Source organism: Chiloscyllium plagiosum, chromosome 41, assembly GCF_004010195.1.
Source record: "Chiloscyllium plagiosum isolate BGI_BamShark_2017 chromosome 41, ASM401019v2, whole genome shotgun sequence".
Lineage (NCBI taxonomy): Eukaryota > Metazoa > Chordata > Chondrichthyes > Orectolobiformes > Hemiscylliidae > Chiloscyllium > Chiloscyllium plagiosum.
Window position 1 is genome coordinate 10,335,287 of NC_057750.1, and position 11,664 is coordinate 10,346,950.

An 11,664-nucleotide genomic window follows, 5' to 3' on the forward strand; every position below is an offset into this window, starting at 1 on the left:
TGGTGGGGTTCAGAAATACAGGGAGAAACTGGGGTTTATGGGAAAGTGAAAAGATGCCATTTATGGATACAATGAGAAACTGGGGTTCAGAGATAATGAGAAAGTGAGGATTGTGGGTTCAGTGAGAAAGTGATTTTTATGGGTACAGCTAGAAAGTGAGGTTTATGGACACAGTAAAAAAAAGTGGGGCTTTGTTAGATTAGATTCCCTAAAGTGTGGAAACAGGCCATTTGGCCAAAGAAGTCCACACTCACCCTCCGAAGAGTAACCCACCTCGACTCATTTCCCCCTGACTAATACACTTAGCATAGCTAGTTCACCTGACCTGCACATCTTTGGATTGTGAGAGGAAACCCACACAGACATGGGGAGAATGTGCAAACTCCACACAAACAGATGCCTGAGGCAGGAATCAAACCCAGGTCGCTGGTGCTGTGAGGCTGCTGTGTGAACCACTGAGCCATCATGCCACCCTGGGCTCCTGGGCACAGTGTGAAAATGGGGTTCAGGGTTGCAGTGAGAAAGCAGGGTTTTTGGTAGTCAGAAAGTGGGGTCCAGAGAACTGTCTATGGGGTTCATAGACAGAGCAAGAAAGTTGGGCTCATAGATACAGTGAGAAATTGGGGTCTGATCATACAGTGGGAAAACAGGAATCATTGGTACAGAGAGAAAATGAAAGTAATGGATACAGTGAGAAACTATGGTTCATCAATACAGTAAGATAAAATGAGTAAGTACAATGAAAAAGCAGGATTATGGTTATAGTGAGAAAGTGGGTTCATTGGTGCAGGGAGAAACTGGGTTTCAGAAATACAATGAGAAATTGGACTTAATTGGGACAGTGAAAAACTGAGAGTCATTGATATGGTCACAGTGTGGGGTCTTTGAACAGTGAGAAAGAGGGGTTCAGATATACAGTGGGAAAGTGGTGTTTAATGAACAGTAAAAAGTGGGGTTTACTGGTACAATGAGAATATGGGCTTCATAAGTACAGTGAGAAAGCGAGGTACCGAGATATAGCGGGGTAAGTGGGTTTAGAAATACGGTGGAAAAAGTGATTTTTATGTCTACACCAAAAAGTGAGGTTAATGGATAAAGTAAGTTGCAATGGGGAAAGTGAGGTCCATGGATATAATGAGAACATGGGGCTAATAGATGCAGTGGGAAATTGGGGGTGCAAATATACAGAGAGAAGGCAGGATTCATGGCATTATTGACATCCAGCATTATGTTTAAAAAAAACTTTAAGGAGAATAAGAATTTGGAAGAGTGGGGCTAGATGGGTGGATAATAGAATGATTTCCTAGTAAGCTGAGTTGTTAAACCCACTGTTGGGAAAGATTTCATGGTCTTCTTTGAATTTGTGTTGGATAATTTCTCCTGGTGCACTGGATCAATATTTATCCCTCTGCCACCAATATGAATAAACTGATCATTTATCTTATTGTTGGTTCTGGCCTTTTGCTGCACAGAATTAGCTGCCACAGTTTCACAATTACTAAGCAGCTGTACTTCAAAAAGTAGTTTCTTATCTGTGAAGCACTTTAAGGATGTAAAAAATACTATAAAGTGTACTGTGATGTTGGAATTTTGTAGGCAGGAGCAGGCAAAAATATTGAGCTGATTGGCCTTTGGCACTCAGTGTTTGCATGTTCACGAATATTTTGCTTAGGTGGGAAAAATCTTTTAAAACCTAACGCAATTCTTTCCTTCCTGAAGGAAGCCTTCTTCTTTAGATGGCATAGTCTAAAATATTTGGAAACCCCAGTCTGAGCAAAGCACCCTTTGGAAGCAAACTTGGGTGCAAGTGGTTAGCGCTGCTCCCTCACTGCTGTCCTTGGTCTGAGTTCAATTCCAACCTTGGCCGACTGACTGTGTGGAGTTTGCACATTCTCTTTGTGTCTGCGTGGGTTTCCTCTGGGTGCTCCAGTTTCCTCCCACAGTCCAAAGATACACAAGTCAGGTGGATTGCCCTTTGTGTTTGGGAATGTAAAGGCTAAGTGGATTATGCATGGGAAATGCAGGGTTATACAGGTGGGGTAGGGGGTGTAGGATGCTCTGCGATGGGTTGGTGTGGACTCGATTTACCGAATGGTCTGCTTCCACAATGTAGGAAATCTATAAGTACAGTGAGAAAGTGGGATTATTGATACAGTGAGAAATTGGGAGTCGCAGGATTAGTGAGAAATTGGGGTCTTTGAATACACTGAGAAAGTAGGATTGACAGATTCCGTGACAAAAAGGGGCTCTTTGAAACAGTGAGAAAGTGGGGGTTATCGATACAATCAGAGAATGAGGTTCATTGATACATTGAGAAAGTGGGGTCTAGGAATACATTGAGAAAATGGTGTTTATTGATTATATTGAGAAAGTGGGGTTCAGACATAAAATAATAAAGTGGGGCTTATGGATACAATGAGAAATTGGGATTCATAGATATAGCCAGAGAGTGGGATTTATGGTTACAATGCAAAAGTGGGGTCCATAGGTATCGTGATAAAGTGAGGTTTGTGGCTACACTGGGAAAGTGTTGTTCATGGGTGTGGGGAGAAAGTGGTGTTTATAGATATAGTGAGAAAGTGTTGTTCTTGATTAGGTTACAAACGTGAATGTATAAATACAGGAAAGAATGTGGGGTTTATGGAGAGAGTATGAAAGCGTGTTTTATAAATACAGTAAGAAAAGTGTGGTTAGCCAATGCAGGGTTTCAATTGGGCCGATTCCTGAATCTTTGGGCAACTTCTGCTACGATGCAGCAATATTTAGAAGTATCTGCTGTGGAAGATGTTGTAGGTGTCTTGTTACCTTCTCATTACTACTGGGCCTTTTCAACGGTTGAAGGTTATCAGATTGTTCCCCCAGGTTGTTGAACTGTGGGAGGTTTTAAGCTTGATGACGTTACTGGAACTGATATTGGGATTCAGTCAATTAAAAGCAAGATCCAAACCCATTATAAGAAATTGTGAAATGTTCCAGAGTTTTGCTGTGGCTTCGGTCTCTGTGCATGGTTTAATCTACTCAGAAATCAATTGCGTTGGTGTTAGATACTTCCTGTTGGACACAGTTCTCCAGTGCAGCTTTCTGTATATTTCCTTTTTGATAAAACCCACAGTGTGACTTAATCTATCTCCAAACAGCTAGCTTAAGTCACACTACTCAGCAAGTAATTGATCTCACAACTGATTACGACCCTGAACAGTGTGTAATCAACAGCCGACTTCCCCACTTACAACCTCCTGATAAAAGTAAAGTCGTCGCTGAAGCAACTGAAGATGGTTGGACCCATAACACTCCCCTGAATAACACCTCCTGCAGTAAAGCTGGGGACTGATATCCAGAAATTGGCCTTCAATAACAAAACCATCTTCCTACGCTCCAGGTATGTCTCCAACAAATGGAGAGTTTTCCTCCTGATTCTCAATGACTCCAGGTTGGCGACGGGCCCTTAATGCTACACTCGTTCGAATGCAATCTTGATGTCAGGAGCCATCCTTCTCACTTCACATCTGGAATTCTGCTCTTTTGTCCATGTTTGAACCAAGGCTGTAACAAAGCCAGGAGCAAAGTGGCACTGGCGTAACCCAAACTCCGTGTCAATGAGCAGAGCGATATTACCGTGCAACGTTGTTTAATAGCACTGTCAAGGACCTGCTCCATTACTGATGATTGAGAGTACAGCAGTAATGGGCGGTAACTGGTGGTTTGGGCTTGTCCTATATTTCATGGACAGTACAAACCTGGACAGTTGTCCACTTTGCTGGTTAGATGCCAGTGTTGTAGTTGTACTGGGACCGCTTTGCTAGGACTACAACAAGGAGAAAGTGAGGACAGCAGATGCTGGAGATCGGAGTCAAAAGGTGTGATGCTGGAAAAGCACAACCGGTCAGACAACATCCGAGGAGCAGGAGAATCGACGTTTAGAGCATAAGCTCTTCATCAGGATGAAGAGCTTATGCTCTAAACATTGACTCTCCTGCTCCTCGGATACTACCTGACCAGCTGTGCTTTTCCAGGACCACACGTGTGATGCTGGAAAAGCACAACCGGTCAGGCAACATCCGAGGAGCAGGAGAATCGACGTTTAGAGCATAGCATAAGCTCTTCATCAGGATGAAGAGCTTATGCTCTAAACATTGACTCTCCTGCTCCTCGGATACTACCTGACCAGCTGTGCTTTTCCAGGACCACACTTTTTGACTCGGGGTGCAACAAGTTTTGGAACACTATCGCTAGAATGTTGCCAGGGCCACAGCCTTTGCAGTACCCAGTGTCTTCAGTCATTTCTCGATATGAGATGGTGTGAATTGAGTTAGCTGTGATGGTGGGAGCTCAGTCAGACACAAAGATGGAACATCCACTCAACACCATCGCTGAAGATGCTGTCAATATTCCAGCAATTATGACTTTTTCCCCATTCTCTAGATGGTTAATATCCCCCACAGGGTTTAGATGCCTCATTCTCATTCCCTATTTTGTTTCTTTGCTTTAATCTTCCCTTCAACATTTGCCTTAGTGTTTCTGTAGAGTCATAGAGATGTACAGCACGGAAACAGACCCTTCGGTCCATGCCGACCAGATATCCCAACCCAATCTAGTCCCACCTGAGCTAGATAAACTCTTTGTGTAAATATTGGTATTAGTATTGTCAGTATTACTTTATTGCCTAGTTTCAGAGAAATGATCAGGTGTAGGATCCATACTGGATGGAGGTGAACATTCTCTACAGTAACAATTAGAATGGGAAGCTGTCAGACCTGCAATGATATCAGAGTGATGATGTTAGCGCACGCAGAGACTTCGCAGGAAATGACGGTGTCAGCATGCGCAGTGACCAGACAGGAAATGGTGTTGATGTGGGGTGCGATGATGTCAGCACACGCAGTGACTTCATGGGGCGTAATGATGTCAGTGCCTGCAGAGACCTCACAGGGAACGATGGTGTCTGGCTATTCGTCGACTTTACATGAGGCGATGATGCCATTCCATACAGTGACTTCATATGAAGCGATGATGCCAGCCCAAAAAGTGACTTCATAGGGGTGGATGCTGTCAGTATCTGCAGAGACCTCATGGGGAACGAAGGTGTCTGGGTGTCTGGTGACTTAGCCAAAGGTGATGATGCCAGCAGGCGCAGTGACTTCATAGGGCTAGATGATGTCAGCACGCGCAGTGATCGTATGCGGAGTGATGTAAGCATGTGTGGTGATGTCATCGGAGATGGTGATGCCATCAGCTGTGATATCAGTGTCCGCAGTGACATCACAGGGAGTGATGATGTCAGCACACGCAGTGAGGTCTCAATAAGTGATATCAGAGCTTGCAGTGACCTCATTGGGACTGATGATGTCAGTGTGTGCAGGTCTGTACTTGTGGTGACCTCAGAGGGGCTGTTGGTGTCAGCATGTGCAGCGATGTTTTCAAGGAATTCCTCATTTACCCCGTCCCCTTTCTTCGTCACTTTGGACTCCATCTTTGCTTTGATGCTTCACTCTTCAGAGAGCTGTTGTCAAAAAATGTCCTCTTGTCTGCTCAGCAATATCCGACTTCCTCGATCAGCTCAATCATCCTGTGCAAATACAGGCAGCCAAACAAACTTGTCAGCTCTAACTTTGTTTGGTGATGCCATGGGCTTCTGCTTTTTTTGTCCTAACCTGCTCCCTCTGGTGTTCACAGTGAGAATCAGCGGGAATCCACCTGGACATACAGATGGCATTTGCTAAAACAAATTTCACTTCTACCAAACACATTTAATGACCATACAGTTACTCATACCCATCATATGGATAGCACCATTCTGTGGTACAGACATCCCTTCCCCACCGCATACAGATAAACCCCTTCCTCACTCATACAGATACCAACAACACCCCTTATTATACGGATACCTTCAACTTGTACAGATAACTCCCATTCCTATTGTAAATACCCATTACCCTACTGAGTTAGGGTCACCATGAGCGAATGTGATTTTTCTACTACTTTCCCAGCTATGTTCCCTAAACTTAGGTCTAGCACTGACCCTGTCTTGTCGGATTTAATACATGCTGGCTTGAAAAGCTCTCCTGGATAGATTTTTGAAGAATTCTGACCCCTTTAATATCCCAGTTTGTATATCTCCCCTACTATTTTTACACCAATATTTTTACACTTTTCTGAGATTGGCCTACATATCTGTCTTTCTATCACTCCCTGAAGGTTTAAGAATCTATAGTAAACTTCCAGCAATGTGAATGCCCTATTTTTAAGATCTGTCCATACATCTTCAGTTGAAGAACCATCTCTCCTACTGCAGTCATTGGCTTCTTGATCAATAGTGCGACACCACCTCCTCTTTTACACCCTGTTTCGCCTGAAGATTCTATATCCTGGAGTATCACTCGTCCTGCTCTTCCCTCAACTGTATCTCTATGAGAGCAATGATTCCACATCCCCAAGTGTTAATCAACACCCTCAACACATCTATGTTACTTGCAAGACTTCTTGCTTCGAAATGAATGCCATCCAGCCTTGCCATGCTCCTTATGCCTTGATTTGACAATATTCACACTGCTTCCTAGACTGACTTGGTCAGGATAATGGTGAGATGCTGACTTTATCAGTCAACCATGAAACATGTGTTTCACTGCTCAGTGACATTTTGTGGCACGTGTTTCTGTAAACACCCTAAGCAAGGTACACAGTTTAAGAGCCTGCAGATCTCTGTCTGTTTTGAACATTTTGAACATCACTTTTACATCGTGAGTGAAATAAATCTATTTTCCCAACTTTGGTAACATCACCCAATTAATATCCCCAGCCTCAGCTCATCTACTGTGGAAGCCCTCAGGCATTGACATTAGGCCTGAACTAGAACAGCATAGCATTCTTGGAGGGGTGGAGGATGCTGGATAGAAACAAGGAATAGTTTCATCTGTTTGCTCCTAAACACTGAACTAATTACTTCTTGTGCTCTGCACTGAAGCCAAAAGACATTTAATAAAACAATAAATAACCTCACTGAGATTTAAAACAATAACTTCAACAAAAATCTACAAATATCTACTCCGACCACCATTGAAGTTCAGTTGGCAGTGTTACGAGCTACAAGATACACTGCATCTCACCATGGCTCCTGAGACAGCATTTTTCAAACCCCCCCCCCTCCACCTTCACCACCACCACCACCACCATTTTGATCTAGAAGGACAAGGGCAACAGATACATAGAAACACCCCACCTGCAAGCTCCCGTCACTTTTGATTGTGATTTTGATTGTGGACTGAAATAGGAAAAATATTTTTTTAAAAACCATGGCTGGTTAAGGATTGCTACACCTTTTAAAAATCAAGTTACCTGACACTAATTTTAAGTGCTATTTACACAGCTATTTGTTCAAGGAGTCATGGTTTGGACAGCACGGTAGTTTGGTAGTTAGCACTGCTGCCTCACAATGCCAAGGACCCGGGTTCAATTCCAGCCTTGGGTGACTGTCTGTGTGGAGTTTGCGCATTCTCTCCGTGTCTGCATAGGTTTCCTCTGGGTGCTCAGGTTTCCTCCCACAATCCAAACATGTGCAGGTCAGGTGAATTGGCCATGCTAAATTGTCCATAGTGTTCAGAAATGTGTAGGTTAGGTGCATTAGCCAGGGGTAAATGTAGAGTAATCGGGTGGGGGAATGGGTCTGGGTGGGTTGCTCTTCGGAGGGTTGGTATGGACTTGTTGGGCCTAAGGGCCTGTTTCCACACTGCAGGAATTCTTTGAGTTGGGGGTGAAGTCTAACAACAGATGAGCTGGACCATGGGTTGTGTAGATGGAGTTTCAGCTGGCAACAAGTAGCTGTTGGTCTGTGGTGTGGTGACCAGATATCGATGCCTAAGGCCTTATGCCTGCCAACAGGTATGTAATTGGCTCCCAGGTAGCTTGAGGGTACAAGTGTTTAGGAAGGAGCAACCGATCTCCAAAAGGGGAGGAGCTGTCCCTTTTTCTCTACAGTAAAAAACACCACAAGGTTGAAGAAAGCCAGTTACATTTTCCCTCGAGTTACTGTAAACCGTGGTTGTTAATCAATAAGTCAGTGATTTTAAGAGTGTGTACCAGTCCCCGTGTGCTTCTGCAAAGAAGTGAAAGTAAATGAGAAGGAAGATAAATGAGCAACATGCTGACAAGCTGAGATTATCCCTGGAGATAGGGGTCGTTGAACTGCCTTCTCCATCAGTACCCTCCACCTGAAACACCAATTTGTTTTTGTTTGTTTCTGTCTATATCTGTGTTTAGGGAAAGTTTATAAGGGGCTAGAGTGGAGTTAACTGGGGTGGCACAGTGGCTTAGTGATTAGAACTGTTATCTCACAACACCAGGAACCCAGGTTCAATTCCAGCCTCCGGTGACTGTCTGTGTGGAGTTTGCACATTCTGCCCGTGTCTGCGTGGGTTTCCTCCGGGTGCTCCGTTTCCCTCCTACAGTCCAAAGGTGTGCAGGTTAGTTGGATTGGCCATGCTAAATTGCCCATAGTATCTAGGGATGTGCAGGCTAGGTGGATTAACCATGGGACATGCAGGGCTACAGGATGGGTGGGACACTGTTCAGAAGGTCAATGTGGGCCCGATGGGCCTGCTTCCACACTGTCAGGATCCTGTGATAGCTATATGTCAATGGTTCATAAATGTGTATCTATTTAATTATAATAACTAGTGAATCTTGTGAAGTACAGAAACCTTATTTGTGATCTATTATCAACCTGGGTCTAAAAGGCAGGGAAAATGGAGACTTTTGCATACTTTTAAAAACTTTTTTTTCTGCTAACTCTGGGAACAGCAAGACATTCTCCAGCACACTCCCATTGTAAGGCATAACACTATTCTGACTTTGAAATATGTCATTTTTCCTTCGGTTTCAATGGGTCAAAATCCTGGAATTCCCTCCCTAACTGCATTGTGCCAATGAATGGAGCACAGCAGTTCAAGAAGGCAGCTCACTACCATCACCTTCTTCAGGGCAACTGCAGATGGGCAATGGATGCTGGCTCTGCCAGCAACACCAACATCCCATGAACGAATTCACAAAAAACTTATACTTAGTGCCTTTAGGGAGATAATGATGCATGAAGAGCTAGAGAAGTTTGGTTAAACAGGCAGACCTTAAGCAATGATATAAAGAAACGGAAAGAGGTAGGTCTGATGATTCCAATCCACTCCTGGCTGTTCTCCCACATTTTACCTTCTGTAAACCTGAAGCTATCCAAAACTCTGTGGCTGGTATCCTAACCTGCACCTCACAGCATCAGGGACCTAGATTCAATTTCAGCCTCGGGGGACTGGAATTTGCACATGCTTCCCATCTCTGCATGGGATTCCTCCAGTTTCATCCCACAGTGCAAGGATTGGCCATGCTAAATTGCCCATAGTGTCCAGGGAGATGTGGGGGTTAGCCACAGAAAATGCAGGATTACAGGGATAGGATAGGGGAATGGGTCTGAATGGGATGCTGGTTGGAGGATCAGTGTGGGCTCGATTGGCCAAATGGCCTGCTTCCATACTGCAGGGGATCCTGTGATTTTGTGAGTGTGGCATGGTGGCTCAGTGGTTAGCACTGCTGCCTTACAGCTCCAGAGACCCGAGTTTTATTCCAGCCTTGGGCAGCTGTGTGGAGTTTGCACATTCTCAGGTTAATGGGGTGGCACAGTGTCTCAGTGGTTAGCACTGCTGCCTCACAGCACCAGGGATCCAGGTTTGATTCCAGCCTTGGGCAACAGTGGAGTTTGCACATTCTCCCCTTGTTTGCGTGGATTTCCTCCCACACTGACCATCTTAAGAGCATTCCCTGTAACTCTGCATTCCCCATGGCCAATCCATCTAACCTGCACTTCTTTGGACTGTGGGAGGAAACTGGAGCACCTGGAAGAAACCCACACAGACACAGAGAGATTAGATTAGATTCCCTACAGTATGGAAACAGGCCCATCGGCCCAACAAGTCCACACTGACACTCCTTAAAGCCTACCTTATTTACATCAAACTTTGGGTCCAATGCCTGTAATATTTTCTAATGTGGTCTGGTGTCAAAGATTGTCTAATAAAAGTAAAGTCACCATGGGTACAGAGGAGGGTGCATCCCTCCTTAAGACAGAGAAAGATGACTGCTGGTAGTATATAACCTGACAGTCACCCACAACCTCAGGTGAGAGGAGAGGCATGAAGAGAAGAGTCCTTCATGCTCACTTCAGCTGTTGCAGAAATTGAACCCATACTGTTGGCATCACTCTATATCACAAAACCAGCCAACTGAGCTAACTGACAATGGAACAGGTGACTTGACTGGAGACCAATGCTGATTCTTGGTGTGAATGACATCCAGTGCATGTTCGGACACTGGCCACAATGTTTTGAATGGCCTCATGTTTATGGACGCTAGAATGCAGAAGAACAGCCAAAAGTGAAGAAAGATTCTTGGAGCTGAAAGGTTAACTTTGTTTCTCTCTTCACAGATGTTGCCAGGTGTGCTGAGTTTCTCCAGAACTTTATATTTATTGTTTTAGATTTCCAGCATCTGCAGTTCTTTGTTTTATTTTACTGGATTGGATGAGTCACATCCACTGGTAATGAAGACGCTGCCTCTCTGGGTTCCTTCAAAATATTTCTTAAGATCTACCTTTTTGAGTGTTTGGTAAGGCTTCTGTGAAGCAGTTTGGGATGTTTCATTCGTATAAAAGCGCTATAGGTTTGTTGTTACTGACGTTTTAACTCTGTTAACTTGCTAGTTCTTTTCAGAACAGTGGGCTTCATTGCAAAATGCAGAAAGGAAGTCATTAATTGAGTAAAATTAAAATCAGAAGAAGTCACTGGGTTCGAAACGTTATCTATTTTCTCTGCTAGAGCTGCCACTTTTGTTTTTTTTAATTCAGTGATTCATTCAAAACCCACGCCTCCTTCTAGATTCTTTTGCCACTATAATTCCATTTTTATTTTACCAATTCCAATTCTGTGGTGTCTCCTGCCCTCCAAACAAGCACCAGAATTCTCTCCCTCCGCTCTTAAACCAGCATCACCAAAAAGATTAAAAACAGAGTGTTGCGGACGATGGAAATCTGAAGTTAAAATAGAGAGCGCAAGAGGACTATCTGGTCACAATCACGATGAGGAGGAGCTTGTTGTGTGCAAACGGGCATTTACAACTTTCAAAGTGTAGAGAACGGAATTGAGGTGTCACTTGATCGTGAAAGGCTCTGCTTAAATATGTGATCACCTGTTCTGCTGTTGCCTTCTCCATCTCCAAGTCGTTTTAGTTTTGATTACGATGGCGAACCTTCGGGGATGATCTATAAAAACAAACGGTCTTGGGAGGAGTTCAGAGGAGGGGGGAGCTCCGTGTCGGCGAAAGGATGAGACAGGAGGGGTATATGTGTGTGCGCGTAAATTAGAGAATGTGTGAGTGAGATGAGTTGTCCTTGTGAGATTGAGTGTGTCAATGTGTGAGCGAGAGCTTGTGTATGTGCAAGATTGAATGTGACTGTGTGAAATTGACAGTGATTGACAATCTCACACACACTTTGACACACTCAAAGTATGTGTAAAATTGTGAGAGTCCATGTGAGACTACCTGTGAGAGAGATTGAGGGTGTGTACATGTTATGTGAGAGTGACTTATGTGTGTGTGGATGTATGAGTGTGTAAATGTTGTGTGTGGGGT

General features: G+C 44.1%; 1 protein-coding gene across 2 annotated transcripts; it reads right to left on the minus strand.

The window, feature by feature from the left end:
• Positions 1–4,651: 4,651 nt before the first annotated feature.
• LOC122542838 lies at positions 4,652–11,294 on the minus strand. 2 transcript variants are annotated; one of them, XM_043680924.1, is made up of 2 exons: positions 11,221–11,294; positions 4,652–5,694 (listed from the first exon to the last, which is right to left on the minus strand). In XM_043680924.1, the coding sequence occupies exon 2, from the start codon at positions 5,468–5,470 to the stop codon at positions 4,766–4,768; it is 705 nt and encodes a 234-aa protein (XP_043536859.1). In that variant the 5' UTR covers positions 5,471–5,694; positions 11,221–11,294; the 3' UTR covers positions 4,652–4,765. The 2 variants fall into 2 exon arrangements, with proteins under 2 accessions (XP_043536859.1, XP_043536861.1); XM_043680926.1 differs by having other exon boundaries at positions 4,652–5,566; positions 11,221–11,285.
• Positions 11,295–11,664: the final 370 nt, after the last annotated feature.